The sequence below is a fragment of the Pimephales promelas genome, chromosome 3 (genome assembly GCF_988280905.1).
Source record: "Pimephales promelas chromosome 3, fPimPro1.hap1.1, whole genome shotgun sequence".
Lineage (NCBI taxonomy): Eukaryota > Metazoa > Chordata > Actinopteri > Cypriniformes > Leuciscidae > Pimephales > Pimephales promelas.
The window spans coordinates 13,043,402-13,063,509 of NC_142771.1; the positions used below are offsets into that span (position 1 = coordinate 13,043,402).

General features: G+C 38.7%; 1 protein-coding gene across 3 annotated transcripts in view; it reads right to left on the reverse strand.

Moving 5' to 3' along the window:
• The window catches only part of kcnt2b (potassium sodium-activated channel subfamily T member 2b), a 96,163-nt gene that overhangs the window by 58,302 nt on the left and 17,753 nt on the right, over positions 1-20,108 (reverse strand). For all 3 annotated transcript variants that reach the window (XM_039687681.2, XM_089128278.1, XM_039687682.2), the window contains exon 2: positions 82-161. In XM_039687681.2, coding sequence (XP_039543615.2) covers positions 82-161 — 80 coding nt within the window. The remainder of the gene's footprint in view (positions 1-81; positions 162-20,108) is intronic.

Here is a 20,108-nt window from a genome sequence, read left to right on the forward strand (position 1 = left end):
GTCAAGCAAAAACAAACTACCACCTCACAGGACAAGGAAAGCCACAATTAGAGTCGCCCCTCGGTCTGGCCGAGAACTCACTGGATCTTTGGTTTTTGATGAAGAACAGCTTCAGACGTTCCTTGAAAGTGTTTTCATTCACATAGAACTCTACCTGCACTCTAAAAGGAATGATGATGTTTGGTTGGAGAGGGAGAGGGAAGGGGGAAGGACAGATAATGAGGACATGTATGAGAGAGGAGGCAAGAAAGTTAGACTTATTGCCATCGCCGTAATAATAATAAAAAGCAATTAGACGAGAGATAGAAAGTGCTGCTGCTATATTAAACTCTAACAGCTTTAGAAGGAAATGATGTTGCCATTTGTGCGCAAGGCGGCTGTGGTTGACCTCGCCATTCAGAATTATAAATGACTTCCACAGCGAGGGAGAACGCAACAGGAGGAGCCAATTCTCTGGTGCTTTTCATTCCAGTCCACGCTCTACAAACAGAGATCTGGAACTGACCGTAGAGGAATATTCCAGCTCGTGTTCGACTCGACGCCTGTCCGGCATCTGCAGCGGCAAGATGCCAATAACCACGGCCAATCATTTCCAAACAGGAATTCAAATGTGTTTACTAGCACAAATGATCACTAGATGGTTTGAAAGCAAAAAACGGGAAGCTCTTGTGTTTGGTAGAGCACTTAAATGGATTCCACGGTAAAAATGTTTGCATTTATTCATTTAGCAGAGGCTTTTATCCAAAGCGTCTTTCAAATTGAGGAACGCAACAAGTGATTCTTCTTAAAGAGGGAATAAACACGAGAAGTGCTAGAAATATTAAGTTTGAGCCATCGTTGAGGATAGCACGTTTTTTAATTTTGGTTGAGATTTAACCCCTTAGCTGTCATCCCCCTTTTTGAGAATGGGGGTTAAAATCGACTATTCAAACTTAAATGGTTGTAATACTTGAAAACACTTCAAAAAATGAAAGTATGAAAAAGTTATGGAAGTTTAAATTTACAGTAAATCAAATACTGTAGCGACTATATATTTTTTATTTTATATAAAATATATATTTTACTAAATATTTTTTACTCTAAAATTTCTATAAAATCAAAGCCATAAATCTTATCAAGTTATGTTCCAAATTTGAAGTTGATATCACAAAAATTGAAGTTCCCATGAGATTTTGTTTAGGCGTAGTACCAAAAATAGCCACCGGGTGCCATTGAATTCCATTGAATTTAGTTGTATACATTCTGCCTTAACAAATTAATACATTTCTGTCCAAATATCAATTCTGTCACAAAATTTGGAACCTTGAGACTCTGACCTTTCTGACAATATCAGTTTTGTCAAGATTAGAAAAGGTTATCATAAATTATGAAATAAAATTATGCCCAAAAGGGGAGGAGCCTGATAAAATAAGTACCGTTTCTATGGTAATGCAACATTCAATTATAAAACAGTTTTCACACGATGAATTCTGAGTTTATAAGCTTTCAAATGATACCTAATTTATGACAACTACTAAAATATGTGATATAATAAAAAATATAAAAAATAAAAAATAATATTATATTTTAGAGGATAATAAATATAAATATTATCATTTTTAGAGGATAATATTATACTATATGTTTTATTTTTTATTGAAAAATACTAGATTATATGTTTTATTATGAACTTTTAGCATAAAAACAGAAGTTTTAATGATTAAAAGGGGGTGCATCGACTTTTTGTGACAAAGGTGAAAACTCCTGCTATGATGCAGATTTTTTGAGGTGCACTCTTGTCATAAATTAATCAATTACTCTTCCTACATAATTTAACACAAAACAGGGGTAGAATATCTATTTAGAAGTCTTATACCTTTCCAACGATATATAATTTGTCATAATTAGATTAGGATTTAACAGAAATATAGTGAAGTAAATTTAGGCGTCCCGGTACCGGGACGGTGACAGTTAAGGGGTTAAATTTCAGAGTTGTTTCATCGTTAACTGAGAATTATGTCAATTCAACAGCAGATTATGATTATTTCGATGGCATTTATGTGTTCATATTTAGCAAACTGCAATGAATTTAAGGAATAGTTAAGGACTCGAACCCTTGGCTTTGTCGTGGTTAGCGCAATGCTCCGTACAGAAAACAATGAATGTTGGTATGCCAACGTTGACTTAATGTTTGATATCTGGTTTAACATCAAAATTCACATTCAAAAGATGGAAAAATGTCTTTCATTCAAGTTTAGCTCAAATTTCATACTCTATATGGTAAAAAAGCTGCAAACAAAAGTTTAATGATGTAAACTACAATTCCTCTGACTATTTGCCTGTCTATTTACAAGTCAAGATGTGGTTGACTTGATTATAGACGGCAAATTTGATTTATGGTAAATCAAATTACTTCCATATCCCACCCTGGAATTCATGCATGGGCACAAATAGAAAGCAATAGTGTTTTAGCTTGGCTACTATCTTCCAAAGAAAAAACATTAGATTCAGTTCAAATCTGTCTGCTGGTTGTTGATTGGATAAAGGCAGATCTAAACGTGAGCTTGCGGTCTATTAAGAAAGGGGTGTGGTTTATGCAGACTAAGGGTGCATTTACATCATGGCGGTTTGCTTAAAACGGAGATGTTTTTCCTTTGAGTTTTCCACGTACAAACGACACCATTGTCCAAACTATCCACGAAAACGACTAAAAACGCTGTATTCTCTTGCCAGGCCATTAAATTGCCATGAAACGCACTAGACTGAACACGCAATACGCATGTCCATGACGTGATTGTCTTCAGAGATTCACGTTTTTAATGTTGTTTACATGGAGACTGTTTTCAAAAACGTGCAATTTGAAACCCATTTTCAAAACTTTGCGTTTTCAGGCTCCCAAAACGTCGTTGTCGTGTAAACGAACGGCCAAAACACATTCAAAGTTTAACGTTTTTAGTTTAAAGCGGTGTCGTGTAAACAGCTCTTAAATGATTGGTCTGGCATTTAGTCACCATGCTCAACATTCAACATGCTCAAAGAGCCCCCAACAAGATTCGACTAGTGGCTGCGGTGAGGAACACACCTCAAAAACTGGCCCGGCTGACGCTCGACAATGGCCGAGTGTTAGTTTAGTGTGTCAGAACCTTTATGCCATTATTCAAAGGTAACTTGTAATGTTTCAGTCTTATGGTTATATAGATATTCTATTTCTTTATTTAAAGTGATACTCCAACGTTTTTTCATATTAAACTATGTTATTCCCTTAACTATTCCCTTAACCCTGTCGTCTCAGTGCGTGCACTCAATCGCTTTGAGCACTTTGATAGCACTTAACTAGCCAAGTTCATTCAACATGGGCCAAGAAAACGTATCTATCTATCAACTCGTCTTTGTTAAGAGAATAACATAGTTTAATATGAAAAAAAAAAAAAACGGTGGAGTATCCCTTTAAAGGTTCTTAACTGTCTTTCAGTGAGTGTACTGTGAACGTGTTTCCAGTACATTTATAGACACTGAATGCCGAGTCAATATAATCGTCTGTGGTTATTGACATCACACCACAGTAGCTGTCCACACACATTAAGTTGTAAATAACAATTATGTTCCTTTAAAGGTCACTCATGGGAGAATGTCACACGCATCAAGTTCATTGTACTCTGGCACGTTTCCAGTCCCGTTTTAATCAGTTTCCTGGGCTCCAACTATCCAGGGACTCATAAAGAGGCATTAGCCACAGACCAGATCAGAGTGAGCCAGATCACTCCGGTCTTTTTAAAGACTTCCTCTCAGATCTCTGGAGCCAGCCTCATTTCCACAGAGCTCTGCGTAATTGGACAGAAACATGGAGGGACGATTAATATCCTGTGAGTCATGTCATGACAACGGGAATAAAAGAAGAGAATGTGTGATCTGTCCATTTCTCGTACTCGCACTCACGGAAAAAGAGATAATGTGAATTAACAGTCCGGAAAAGGGGACCCGGACCCCACGTGGTGGTTAACCCTTACAAATCCTCTCCTCACAGCGAGAACCCCGTCAGACCTAGTGGTGTGTTGCTATGGCGACAGAGGTTTCTCCGGGTTTCCCAACACACACACATCTAGTTGTAATAATCAAGTTTCATGGTCGTGGAGTACTTGATTCATTATGAGCAACTTGGAAATAATGGTCTTTGCACACAATCTTACCTACCGTAAGTGTCGTGATTGTGGTGGGAAAATCAGTAGTACATTAATACGTGTCCAAATGCACAACGTATCATCATTTTGGCCATTGTGAGGACCACCTTAACAATACTTCATCTCGAATTACAGGAACGATGACAGGTTTTGTGCTCACAAAACACAAGTGCAGCAAAATCATTGTGCACGAGATTACCATAATATTATATTTCCATTTACAAACGATATTTTAGAATTACTGATTTTTTTTTTTGCATTGCGACATTATTTTAATGACTATTATCATGCTTTTATTAATTTCACGACCACAATGCATCAGAAGAGTCTCTTTTCGTAATTACAGATAAAAAGCGGCGGGAAAAAAATATGGCGTAAATACCAGTAATCTGACCCCAACTACTCCCATTTTCTCATTTAAATACTCTCATTTATCCTCCCATAAGCTTTGCGTCTGAAAGAGAAACTCCTACAACGCATATGCAACAAAGTCAACCGCAAAAATAACCCTGTCCATGGCTTTTCAGTCACTACAGCCATAGGCCCCGCCCACCAATGTTGACAGACACGGACGTTTTAACATAGAACCGCCCTGATCGAGTTTAGAGCGAGTTGTAAAGTTATTTCCAAAAAACTGCGGGAAGGAGTAAAATTACGCACAATACGTACAATCCCATGGCGAAATTTGAGCCCTGTAACAGCAACAATAATCATATCATATTGAACTCATATCGTACAAAAGAAACGAGTGAGTGAAGGGAGGCAGGTTTATGTGTCAACTTGCTGTCGGAGATATGAGAGAGCGAGAAAGCTGGTATTGTGTATCTATTCCGCGGAAAACCGTATTGAACACTACATCGCACACCTTTTTAAAAGACTACAATTGAAAAATGTATGCATTATACGTCCCAGTTATATTTTCACTTTAGCTTAATTTGACGCATTATTTGAATCAAGTTAATCCAAGTCAGTAATAATGCAGCCATATGAGTTCATTTACAGGAATGACAACTGTAGTCTACAACCGAATTAACTACTGAAATATCCTACAATAATTCTTTGTATGTACAGAAGCGAACTGAACAACTAGTTAGTGAAACATGCTCTCTTTTCTCTGTATGATACAAGAAAACTGCTTTTCATACACTTTCTCATACATACCATTTTGTTTGTACATATTCTGACCATTATAATCCGAATGTATTCGTTGCTAATTAGCTCTTAAAAGTAATTGGACCAGGACCAAGGAAAGCACAGTCACCATTGAACAACAGTTTTAATGAACCAGTGATCCAGTGTCTAATATAAGGTGACAGACGCTTCATTAATTATTTCCCCCACAGTCAGTCCCTGTAAAGTCAAAATTAAGTATGTATTCTGAGCTCGTCACAAAAAAGAGCATTATTCTCTGCTCTCAAACGCTGGGGGCGTGTCAGTTGGCTGCGCTGAAAATACGCCCATTCGTAGGAAAGCTGACGACACTGATATTAGGTGAAACTGCTTTCAGGACGGGGAGATGAAGGCCAAGGCGGGAGATAGTCGGTTCGGCCCCATTCACCTGTAACAGTGGATTATCAGTGAATCCTACCCTATCTCACGACCAATTCATACGAGTAATTAAAAAGTGGCAATTCGTACGAATTCGTACGATTTGTCTAAATCCACGTGATGGTTAGGTTTAGGGGCGGGGTAAGGGGTAGGTCATTCGTACGAATTCATACGAATTGGCCAATTTGTAAAATATGTAAGATTTAGCAAAATCGTACTAATTCGTACGAGGTCGTATGAATTGTTACGAATTAGCCACCTTGTAAAATTCGTGTGTAAAATGCGTGTAAAATGATCACTACAGAGGCGGGGGTTAGTGGTGGTGATCCTCAGCTCTCCATCAAGGTTGGCTCTTCACAAAATTAACCCACCTCTTCTTGATGTGATAGTTTTTAGGAAATTTAAATAAAGAAATTCGATCTGTTTTGTACATGATCGCATCCAGGTAATAGCATGTCGAAGGCATAGCTAGCTAGCAAAATGTAGGCTGTAGTAACCATAGTGATCTATATGATGTCTATGGTAGTAACTAATAGTACTACTGACAGTAACTCGCAATTGACATCGCCAAACTGATGCGAATTTACTAAGCCTCAGTGGCCTCAATGCGTCATCGAGCCCCGTCCAAAAAATCCAGAAAAATAGCAATGGTGAAAAACTGGTTAACGGTCTAACTCCGCCATTCAGTACTTCACAGTTCACAGTCTTTGTAATATTTTTTAGCAAAATATTTCTAACATTTATAATGTGTTTAGATTTTTTTTTTAAGAATTGCCTTTACGAGGACTTTACTTCTCTGTCACTGAATACATATATTGATGTTTTACTTTTTTAAATCAATGCCAGACTTCTGACTTTATTCCTAAATTATATTAATTTACATTCTAAATAGTACATTAACTAATTAATACATTTTCAAATGAGAGATAAATCTAGCATTTTAACAAATGATTTTTCTTATAAACTATGTCAATATCTATGAAAAAAACAAGACTTAGATTTTTGTGGGCTCAATATGTACACTTACCCTACATAAAGTCAACAGAATGTCTAAAGGGGAACTTCAAAATAATTTTTATACAATACATTTTCATTTAAGTGCAAGTAACATGCATTTAAGTGTCTGAAAATATTACATTCAGATGAACCTTATACTATGTTAAAGTTTATTATTTTTGTAATAAGTATTTTTACAAATATTTTTGTAATACTCCTTGTAAAAGTATGCTGAAGTGTGAAGTTCACTGACTAAGGTCTATTGGCTATAAACTCACACAAATGAGGTTGATAAAATGCACGTCAGAGGAGCTAGTAGCTGATTTGTGAAAGTTTCCGAGGATCATAAATCATTAAATCTTTGAAAAGGTATTCAAGAGTTTTATTTGAGCTCAGTCAGAAAATTGCAAGTAAAGGAGACATCCACACAACTTTTTTGGCTGTTCATTAATAGACAGGACAAAATAAAATTGACAGGAAACTATAGGCCAAGAAAACCCAAAACCAGACTTAACTCTTATATACATCATAAACTAATGCCCGTCTGCTGGGTCACAGCTGTGCCAGCTGGTGTTTGAATGAGACTTTGTTGCACGTCAGTCTATCATTGTGATGGCATCGATTTCACATTTACCCACAGTTATATTTCATGTGAAAGTGTGAGTCATGTCCCCTTAATGGCAAAATAGGTTCTCTGCTAGAATGGGAAACAACATGTCATGAAAACTTGCTTGCAATACTTACGAAACAAACAAAGTATATTACAAACAAAATATTTGAATATGAATTGACATTGGGTATAACAAGATGCATGTCCTGGAGATCACAAAATCATCCAGCTACTTGTTTGGGTAGAGCGTGACAGATGATGCAACTATCATTAACTGCACAACGATCTCATCTCTACAAGACTCACAATCTTACCAAACTAGACCATGTCTTTCTGTTCCTGTTACATCATCCTCGTCTTCTTCTCAAAAACTAAATCATTAGATACCTTGTGATAAATATTGCCAAAGTTCACATATAAAATCTCCAATATTATGTCAGGCTTTATCAGTATTTCACCATCCGTCTACTCGTGCATCCTTTAAAGGAACACTCCGACTTTTTGGGACTTTAGCCTATTCACCTTACCCCCCAGAGTTAGATAAGTCCATACATACCTTTTTCATCTCCGTGCGTGCTATAAGTCTGTTTGACGCACCCACCGCTAGCCTAGCTTAGCACAAAGACTGGATGTGAATGGTTGCAGCTTTCATACTAATCCAAATGAGTGACAAAATAACGCAAACGTTTTCCTATTTACATGTTGTGGTTTGTATAGTCACAGACTGTGCAAATATCAAGGCCATATGAGACACAGACATCTTTTAACCGTATAAATACTATATTTTCTGAAGGGGAAGCACTGCTACTTGGGCAGAGTGATAACAATCACCTGAGACGCACCGTGACGAGGAGCAGAGAGTTCGCTTCGCTCAGCGTTGGAATAAAGAGTCAGCAATTACTAACGTTAGATAGAAAAGCATAGTTTATCATGGGTGTTTGCTTTATTGTATGAGCTGTGACAATAAACAGGGGAGACCAGGTAATACAGTACCATGTTTCATTGATTTCCAACCAAAAACGCACCCAGATTTATAAATATCATGAATAAATAATTATTATTACAGGAATCAATATATTTTAAATGCAATTTATTAGCTGAACCAAATGTATTCAACAGTAGCCTATATAATATACAGTATTGCATTACTATAGGATAGAATAAGGGGAAAGTAATAGCACAAATTGTTTTTGCACAATGAACTCACAGCCTATCGTACCCTTTTGCACGCTCAAGTTCGTTATTTCCATGGTTATTTCAAATTTAGGCTACTATAGGCGCGCCGCGCGCAGGGTGCAAGTTCAACGCGCTCGTTTTTTTTCCCCAAGCGCGTCCGCACCGCATCAAGATAAAAACATATTCATACCCTAATCATATAATAGTGTCACTAACGTTACATTAGATCTGGCTAAAGGCACTGTTACAGTAGGTCATCTAAAAACATAACGGAACACTTACCTCAGCCGCAGGTGATCCACTTGTCCTGTCTGTGCTATCGATGGGATGGCCGTATCCTTCAGCACATTATGGTCCGTGTGGCAAATTCCATTTTTTCAAAATAGTCGTCCTCATTGAAATGTACCGAGCAAACATAATGTCCCTTGATAATCTTAGGTGTGTTTGGATAAATATCCAGAGTAAGTTAGCCATTTCTTCATCCAGTCAGGGTTTTTAGTTGGAATTCTGTGAAACATCCAGTATTACCTCCCCTGTTTACTGTCGCAGCTATTTACAATAGAGCGAAAACCCATGACTCTAAACTACGCTTTTACTATTTATAAATTGCTGACTCTATTACCCAAACACCGAGCGAACTCTCCGCTCCTCACCACTGCGTGTCTCAGGTGATGCGGTTATTACGCCGTCAAAGTAGCAGTGCTTCGCCTTAAGAGAATAGTTCCCAGGTTTTATACGGTTAAAAGATGTCTGTGTCTCATTTGACTTTGTTATTTGTACATTATGTGACCATACAAATCACAACATGTAAATAGGAAAACGTTTGCGTTATTTTGCCACTCATTTGGATCAGTATGAAAGCTGCAACCAGTCACATCCAGTCTTTGTGCTAAGCTAGGCTAGCGGTGGGTGCGTCAAACAGACTTATAGCACGCACGGAGATGAAAAAGGTATGTATGTAACTCTGGGGGGTAAGGTGAATAGGCTAAAGTCCCAAAAAGTCGGAGTGTTCCTTTAAGACACATTTATCCCAAAAAGTGGAAATGACCCCTGTGAAAAAGAAGTACACTTAGGCCTATTTCTTTAGAAACTTCTATATCATCCATTTAAAGGGATAGTTCACCTAAAATGTTTTTACTGGTGAATAAATGATGACAGAATTTTCATTTTTACTCGAACTATTCCTTTAACTCTTTCACCGACAACGGTTTTGACAAAAAAAGTTGCCAGCTGAACATGTAATATCAAAAGAAGAAACCGACCCTCTGCTTTTAAAGCTGCAGTCCGGCGTTTTTCCCTCTTTGTCGCCATCTCTGTTCGAAATCTGCAATTGCAGTCATTCGCAGAATTATTAACTTTATGTGAGTTGTGCTTTGGCACCCTCGACACGGCCCAGCGTGGATGAACACGATGTTTGAGGAGAGTGTGCGGCTGTCAGTCACCGCACAGGTGTGGATACTGCCATTCAGAATTATTATTTTTGGAAGTATGAGCAACATAATAATTTTCACTGGAAAATGTCACCCGAACAAGTAAGTAACATCCACTTTTGTTCTGGTTCTAACACCAGATCATGGGTCTTTTTTTCTGTAGCCACTCCGAAGTCCACAAAATTCTTTTGCACTATACATCGGGTGAATCTCCAGTTACAGCGGGTTATTGTAGTTTCTGAACCTTTCTGGATCCGCCATCAAAGTGATTTTTAATTATATCAAGTGCTGTGAGAAAAGGGTATACAGTACATCTCCACCTACAACATCCACACACAGCCGACTAGCCGAGACTCTTCTTTATGTGTAGAGATGTGACGTAGTGACGCAAAGACATGCTCGAATCTCCTGCTGAAATCCACCAGTACCACTGGAATTAAAAACATTATTACAAGCTTACCGCTTTGAATCGAGTTTCGAACAGTGTCTGGTTATGTATTTTCTCAAATATTTATTTTGGATCATTTTTAACCACAAAAAAAGCTACAGACTGCAGCTTTAAACAAACAAAAATATATATATATTTTAGCTTAATGCATTCCTTTTTATCATCACTATGGGTAAGTTTCATTATAAGAGAAAAATTTTGAGCAAAAAAGCTGAGAAAATCGTGTTTTTGTCAAAGACTTGGGATCTGATTCAGACCGATGATCAAAGAGTGTATTTATATTGTAAGATTTGAACATTACAAGTGCACATTAACTACAATTAAGCACACAAGCTGCATTTTCCGTACAAGAAGTGGATGGTAATTTATACTGCCAAGCACACGAAAGTAGGAATATAATGTCACAGGTTGGTAATGTCACAAGGATAAACTGTTCCTAAAGCATCCCTGTGGTCTTGCTATGTCTCACAGCAGGGATAATGCTCACCCAAAAGTCGATCGTTCCCTGTGTCGTATTTATATGCTATTTCATGTGCTTTTTCATTTGTGAAACTCTTTTCCACTTGAGGGAGTACCAGCAGCGAGCAAGTAAAGTGTAAACATCGCCACATGAAAGGAGTCGAGCACTGGGTTTGATAACACCGTTGACTTGCTATAGCTACAGGAAAGAGGAAAAAACATTAAAAACTCATAAAAGCCTTTGGGCTCTACAGAGACGCAAACACACTATACCAATACTTCCTTGCTAATAATTTTGGGAAAACTGGCAACAGTTGCTTTCTCAAACGGGCAATTGCACAATAATCATGCCTAAAATTACTTTTTACTATATTTAAGTAAATATTCAAACTAATGAAGTGCACATAGTTACTCTGAAAATGAGAGGGGGGCGGTTTCTTAATAACGCTGCAAAAACTAATTAGTTATTTTGTTTGTGCCTGCACGCATCCCTAATCCCTAGCCACTTAAAGGAATAATTCACCCAGAAATTAAAATTCTCTCATTTCAAACCCATATGACTTACTTTCTTCTTGTGGAGCACAAAAGGATAAATTTAGCACTATGTTCGTGCTAATCCTTTTTCATACAATGAAAACATACTTAATAGCAATCAGATTGTTTGTTCGTTTCGTTTAATGTCATGTCAGCAGCAAGACTAAGTAAATTAAAGTAAATTGCAAAAGACAAAAAGTTAACATACAGTAGTCAACATTTGAAGTGGATCAAACCGCTCATCAAAGTTACAGGCTTACAAGAATTTTGAACAATACCCATTCTTGTCTAAGGACTTCGATGAATATAAGATAAGATATTTAGTAATCATACAAGAAAGAATTCTACATTTTTAGATGCACAAACCTTTCTTGGATCTCAATTTGGATGAATACATTAGACAGATATACATTTAACTAATTACACTGAAAAAAATATTATTTTTTATAACAATATTTTCCTGAATTGTTTTGAAGAGTTTTGTCATGTTATACTTCTCCTGTTTGAAATGACATGAGGGGAGTTTTCATTTACTGGGTGATTAACTATCACTTATTACGGGTTTCTAAAGGAATTTCAAGGGGTTTGTGAGTTGATGAAAAGCTAAAAAATGAAAAATAATGTACAAATTCATGGCAATACCATTGCTGAGTATTTTCTCAGTTGATATATCAAGTAAACATTTTAAGTCAAAAGAGTGTGACAGGGAATCCCTGTGTTATTGTATAATTTTTACATAAACTGTATAATACACTCACCTAAAGGATTATTAGGAACGTTAACACCTGTTCAATTTCTCATTAATGCAATTATCTACTCAACCAAACACATGGCAGTTTCTTCAATGCATTTAGGGGTGTGGTCCTGGTTAAGACAATCTCCTGAACTCTAAACTGAATGTCAGGATGGGAAAGAAAGGTGATTTAAGCAATTTTGACTGTGGCACGTTTGTGGTGCCAGACAGGCTGGTCTGAGTATTTCACAATCTGCTCAATTACAGGGATTTTCACACACAACCATTTCTAGGGTTTATAAAGAATGGTGTGAAAAGGGAAAAACATCCAGTATGTGGCAGTCCTGTGGGAAAAAATGCCTTGTTGATGCTAGAGGTCAGAGGAGAATGGGCCGACTGATTCAAGCTGATAGAAGAGCAACTTTGACTGAAATAACCACTCGTTACAACCGAGGTATGCAGCAAAGCAATTGTGAAGCCACAACACGCACAACCTTGAGGCGGATGGGCTACAACAGAAGAAGACCCCACCGGGTACCACTCATCTCCACTACAAATAGGAAAAAGAGGCTACAACTTGCAAGAGCTCACCAAAATTGGACAGTTGAAGACTGGAAAAATGTTGTCTGGTCTGATGAGTCTCGATTTCTGTTGAGACATTCAGATGGTAGAGTCAGAATTTGGCGTAAACAGAATGAGAACATGGATCCATCCAGGGCCGGATTCAGCCAGCCCCACTAGGGGGTGCAGGTAGAATATCAGGGGGGGCAGAAAGTCTTTATTTTTTTTATTTTTTTTTTGGGGGGGGGGGGGGGTGAAATTGTATCATTTCACAATATATATAAAAAATATATATTGTGAAATGTAAAAATCCTATATAGTCCAGCTCTAATCTATCAGCTCCTTTGATCCATTTGATTTTATGTTGGATGCCCTTCCTGACACTACCCTCTGCATTTACCCGGGCTTGGGACCGGCACAAATAGGACACTGGCTTGTGCGCTGTTGAGGCTTTTCTTTCTTTTTTTTGTCATCTGTCTGTCTGTCTGTCCTTTCGTTTTTTATTTCAATCTTTTTTTTTTTTTTTTTTTTTGTTTGTTTGTTTTAATTTCTTTAGCTCTGTACACAGCTTATATCAGTCATTAGCATCAGTCATCTGCTTTTCTGTGCAAAAGTCCTAACAAATGCGTCCATATCTAGACCTGTTGTTATGGGGTCTCGTGCTCTTTGAGAGATCAAAATTAAGAGCTTCAACCCATGAACTGCTCCTTAAACAAAGATAAAGCACTGATTTGTATAATGACAATAAAGAGGGCTCAAACATCTTTTTAATTATGAGAGTCTCAGTCTACACATTACATTATCAATGGTGTTTTAAGATGCCACACAATTATTATAATAATGTAATAACGATTTAAATATAATTATTCCTATGACGTAAAATCCATATAGCCTATTATTTAGGCTACTATATGAAAATGTATATTTTAAATGTGTATTTTAGTCTGCATTACACTATAATATAGGAAAATTAAAATACTTTTGTCCTTATTTCTACACTTGCAAGAAATAAACCTTGAGCTTGTATTTAGGGGGAAACAAACACCAGCTGATCGCGTGAGCAAAGTGCACACGTTTGCGTTGGAATACCCAGCACAAACAGAATGCCTATTCTTAAAGTCTTGTGCTCTTTTATGAAAACAAAAAGCCATATCATGGTTTCGATTTTAGTTCATTGGCAAAATATAACGCTAGAGACTTTCATGTTAGTTTATACATTTTACGTCTCATGTTCAGCAAAAGGCGGATTCGAACTCGAGTCCGAGCGCAAAAGCTCATTCACGAACGACACGCTCAACCATATGCGCCACTGTCGCTGTTCCGTGACGTGCGTGTTTTGTTAAAAATTAACATCGCTACCGGCCTTTGCGAGATTGCGACCAGTAGCTACTTTGAATGAGGGATAGAGAGCAGAGAGCACTCACTCTGACCATTTTTCTTGAAATATTTTTTACATTTCGGATCTTTGCATGCCATCACGTTTGGGGGGGCAGTCACGGCATTTGGGGGGGCATTGCCCCTCCTTGCCCATGCCTATATCCGGCCCTGGATCCATCATGCCTTGTTACCACTGTGCAGGCTGGTGGTGGTGGTGTAATGGTGTGGGGGATGTTTTCTTGGCACACTTTAGGCCCCTTAGTGCCAATTGGGCATCGTTTAAATGCCACGGCCTACCTGAGCATTGTTTCTGACCATGTCCATCCCTTTATGGCCACCATGTCCACATCCTCTGATGGCTACTTCCAGCAGGCCCCCACAGTCACCAGATCTCAACCCAATAGAGCATCTTTGGGATGTGGTGGAACAGGAGCTTCGTGCCCTGGATGTGCATCCCGCAAATCTCCATCAATTGCAAGATGCTATCCTATCAATATGGGCCAACATTCCTAAAGAATGCTTTCAGCACCTCGTTGAATCAATGCTACGTAGAATTAAGGCAGTTCTAAATGCGAAAGGGGGTCAAACACAGTATTAGTATTCCAAATAGTCCTTTAGGTGAGTGCATGTTCTTATATCGGTACAGCAGAGTCCTGTAATAAAAGACAAGCTTGTCAAAAGTCAACCAAGATTTATGATCTGACCTCAGCCCTACCCAGCACTTGATCAATTATATGCCTGAGAGTCCATTCACGTCATTTGTTATATTGTGATAGTAGCACTCAGTCCAATTAATATGATGGATGCATTGAGTTGCGCAAACAGTACATAAAAATAATCTGGCCTCCAAACATTGCTCAGGTGCTACCTTTTTTCATGAAAACTTAAATAATATTGACAGCATGTATTTGAGGCAGCTAATACTTCTATCTGGCTTTTCTTAATCATAAAGAACATTTTAATTTGTAATTGAGTGTCAGTTAAAGCCTCTACTAAAGAGACAACTATTTCTAGTGTGCCACACAATGACTCCACAATGAACTCCAGCCCAATACATGCTGATTAAAATCTGAAAGAAACATTTCCCTTGAGCGATAAGATACGGGGAACACACACACACACTTCTGAGCGACATGCAGACAAAAGCAGCTCTCTAATAATACAGGAAAAATAACATTCATAGACACAAAGAGATGCTCCCTCAACCACAGCGAAAAGCAAGAAATTGCACACCTCTCAGGCGCTACATCTAAAGAAAGGCTTTTGAGTAGTCTACTTTATCTAGCCTAAAGGAGGCTGAGGCTGCCTGACCCTGACCAACTACATATTTTCAGGTGTTGTGGAGAGGGACGTTTAGGAGGTACATCTCAGGACAATGTCACAAGGAAACACATTTCCCATATTCTGTTAACTACTTCTTGTCAGGTCCCTAACCAGAGAATGAGCTGATGTGGACAATATTCCCCAGAGAGGTTGTGAGAATAAAAAAACAACAACATTAAAATAGCATCTGTTTGACACTAGATGTACATCAGTAATGGTGGTGAAGTAATATCACTGGAGCAAAGAGCATACAGAAGAGAAATGGAGCGTACATCTGTAACAGCTGTGCGCAGGGCAAACATCAGCATGTCCGCCACTGACTAAAGGGAAGGATAATACATAATGTAGCAAACATTAAAGCTTTTTTAAAGTAAGTTTAGGGAGAATTAAGAGTGCAAAAAAAAAAACGTTAGATTGCTACGCCAGTTGCTGTTTGCAGCAAACAGGGCTGAGATATTGAAATGATTATGCATACTAATAGCACTTTTTATGAGGTCTTCTTGTAAACTACGCATGTCCATCCACAAGAACACAGAGCTCGGGTTGTAAACTCTGGCCCTTGAGGTCCACATTCCTGCAGAGTTCAGCTTCAACCATGATCAAACACAACTGCCTGTAACGTTCCAGTAATTCGGAAGACCTTGATTAGCTGGTTCAGGCGTGTTTTCCGCAAGAATATGGATCTTGAGGGCCAGATTTCAGAACCCCTGCACCTCAAATCCTACCCTGCAGAGTTTAGCTCCAAATCTAATAAAAAAATAGACCTGGTCTGTTAAACATTCAGATCCCTATACCTAAAGGTATAGGTATACGTTCACAACCTGATTGGTCGGCTTTTATGAAATATGACGTATTTTGAGACTGAACTTACTGGACATCACAAACAATAGTGCACTCTGGTATAAATAGGTATTTTTATAAGGTATTTTGATCTGCTGCAAGTCAAACAGCAGTAAACAGACACACATACGAAGAGCTGCAGTGAGGAGACGCGGTTCGGAAACCTGTACTGAACTAAGATGGGCATTATCGCGACTATGATGAGAAAAAACAGGTATGCTCGAGCATTCTGTCATTTTTAGGGTCTCATCTTGCGGTTTTTGGTTTGTTTACATGTCTTTATTCGAACTGCACCAGAGATTGTTTGGAAGTGGGCCGAGACCCATCTTTTCAGTGGACTCGGTCCGCTTGTTTGGTGCACACCAGGTTTCGGGAGGCAGCGTTCACACTTATTCAAATAAACCGCAGTAACAGAGCAATCACACCAGGTTTGTTTTAATCTAACCAAACATGGCAAGTGTGAACACACCATAGAGGAACCCTGCCATAGAGTGTCTCATTTGATCTTGTTGTTGTCAAGACCAGCTCATTTCAAATCCGTGCCGTGACTTAAGTAGGTAGAGTCTGAATCATGACCGATACCAGTATAGGGTCGAGTCCAAGTAAAGACTGAGACCAGAAAGAGTCGAGTTCGAATCAAGACAGAGACCTGAAAATGGTCTGAATGATTCAGAAAGTGTAGCTAAATATGCTTTCCACTTAGGTACATGAAGTCTAGTTTCATGTCAGCATCACAATATGCACAGATCTGCAATATTGAAGTCCTCGAGACAGAACTTGGTCCATACTTTCAAGTCCATGATGAGATCAAGATCATGCAAATATGGTCTTTGACTCAAGAGAGAATTGAGTCTAGTCTTGAGTACTACAACACTAATCATTCATAATGATCTCCTGTCCAAAAGTCCATGCAATACAAACTGGCATCAAATGGGGTCCTTGTGGTCCCACTATTGGTGATGTCATGAGTTAGTCCGCACAAAAGTACATACATGAACTTGTGAACACCCTTTAGAACTTGTAAATGACAAATGAGACACTATCTAAAGGCCCGTCCACACTACTGCGTTTTTGTTTAAAAACGGAGACCTTTTGCTACGTTTGCACCTCCCGTCCACACTAAAACGGGAAAAACGAAGACCTAAAACGGAGAAGTTTAGAAACGCTGCAGCTGCGTTTTGAAACTCCGGAGGGCGTTTTAGTGTGGACGAGACAAAACGGAGGAGTTTACAAACGATGACGCAGAGGCTCACGCTCGGCTCTATGATTGGGTGTCATCAGTCATGACGTGTCCTTCCCTGATTCGCCAACCAATGTGCGCGCATGCCCAGTGTTGGTGATGGTCACGTGATCTGCGTTTTCAGTCGTTTTAATGTGGACGGAGATCAATTCTAATACGCAGACAAAACGCTGGTGTGGACGGAGATCGTATTCGTTTGAATTCTCCGTTTTTAAACGAAAACGCAGTAGTGTGGACGGGGCCTAAGAAGGTTCCTCAGATCTGGTCCAGGAGCGCCACTTCACTGGTTTAGCTCCAACCCTAATCAATGCCAACTGAGCTACTCAAGGTCTAATCAATGAAAATTACAGGTAAGCAAGTCTGATCAGGGTTTGAGCTAAACTTTGCAGGGCCCCCAAATAAGGAATACTGCAGTACAGTCTTGTGGACAAGGACAAGCAAATGATACTAGGTGAGGCCTCATGAAAGTGAGAAGGACCACGAGGGATGAGGGTTCAATTTGCTTAATCTTTTGTGTCCCTGCTTCTCCAGCGGTTTTTAAAGTTGGCCACTCTGAGAAACGACTGATGGGAGCATTTGTCTTAAGTCTCCCACTGTCGCTGCATGCGTTCGAGCCAACCAATAAAATGAAGGCCATCATTTACCCACCATATGCATGAGCCTTTGACAATAAGTAAATGCACTCAATAGTTTCCCTCCTACTGACTAGACTTGATTAAAACACCCATCACCTTCTATCTCACATTATCCTTTACTCATGTTTCTACTCATGTGCCAGTGCTGCTTTTAAATCCCTTATCAGATCTCTTTATTAAAGAAGCACGCATCTTTGAGCTTACTGTAATAAAATTAAATGCGAATGACCCAAGTGGCAGGTTAATATGGATGTAGAGGTGTATAATGCTGGTGTAATTTTAAGAGACGTGCCCCCGGTCTAGCCCCTACTTTTAATGTCCATTAGCCCATTTAGATTGCCGTCTTCCATTATGTTACCCCAGAGCCGCAGAACAGCCCAGAGCTCTATCAGCATTAGCAAGAGTCTTGCTCAGTAGCCCAGTAAATTTCATAAGGACATATATTTGGCATTTCATCTAATGAAAATAAATGTCAGTCTATTACATGGCCTGTCATGAACTGCCACTAAAAGCAATTTACAAATGAAAAAAATGATGAAATATGGTAAGTGCATTGTTCTTTAAAGCCAATGGAGTGTCTCGGAGGTTGCAGAGGCCCAAATGAATTTCGGCCCGGCATATTACACTAATGTGATTTGGGAGCAGGGGAGATCCAGTCATGAGTGGAGTTTATCCTGGCAGCAGAGGTACACAATGCTACACTTGTACAGACAGGCATCATGGGAGTATCTTTTTAGCTTACACCAAAGCTAGTGAGGGTATTCCCTGACAGGTATTACCATACATTGGCAGCACACAGACCGTTTAGCCTCATTTTCAGGACTTTAATTTATCCCCAGAGGACAGACAAGAGTCTTCTCTGCCTTGTATTATTAATTAAATTGAGCCTTTTTTTAAATAAAGTCAGGTGCGGGAAGCTTGGTTTAATTTGGCAGGTCCACAATCATGATACTATCACTCTCCAACAAGCTCGAGGCTCCAGGTTTATTACTATCCCAGTTAATTAAACCTACACTCTAATTAACGTCAAATTAAAGGTGCAAAGTATACAGGTCGGCAGGGTAAGATGACTGTATATATTGCGTGTATATATTCCATGTGCTTGTAAGTGACCATTACATTTTTAAAAGTGAGATGGATAAACAGGAAAGTGATAAAAGTCGAAGATTTCATTAATGAGTGTGTTGCTTGCTGTATGTAAAATACTATCAGAGGATGTATCTCACTACTTAACTATCATAGTATGATGTATTGTTGGAGAAATTAACTACCTGGTCATTTACAAACCCATATAACATGATGGTTCAATATAGAACCGTTCTTAACACCACATCAGTTGGTGGAGTAATAACTTCTGCTAATTATTTGATTTGGCTCCGAGATCTCATTTTATTTTTTTAAATAGCAGACATGGCATCTAAAAGTCTTGTTTTGGGAATCTCAGACTTGCTCAGACTGCAAGTTAGTTAGCTACTAAGATGAAGCTAATGAGGGAATGAGTAATTGTTTGAAATCATATTTAGTGGAACGGGATCATGCACTTGGATATCCCATCGTGCCTTTTCCTTCTGGTTGATATCTGATTTTTCATCATGTTAGGTAAGCATGCTTGTAAAATTTTCAAGATACAAATTAAGTCAAATGCAATATTTGTATAAATATTTTTTAGGCCAAAGATTATATTTAACAAGTGACATCCTGTCACATGTATGCCCTGTGTTGTGTGGCAGTGCTTCACATTGCCACCTAGCTGCCTGGAGTGCATACTACATCGATTTTCACACCATTTTGCATCACCATATGCATGCCGATTTTCCACTTAAAACGCTTGTCTAAACGTAGAATAAAAAGTGATAACGAAATGCCACTTTTGTGTTTTCTCTTCAGATCGTTTCCGTGTAAACATAGCCTATGTCCTGTGTTTCAGTCTGTTCCTTGTCTGTCGTTGTAACTATATGGGTGGTTGTTCTGTTCCCGTTCAACCTGTTCCTGGAGGATATCTAGTTTATTTAATAAAAACTGGTGCAACTCTGATCCTGCT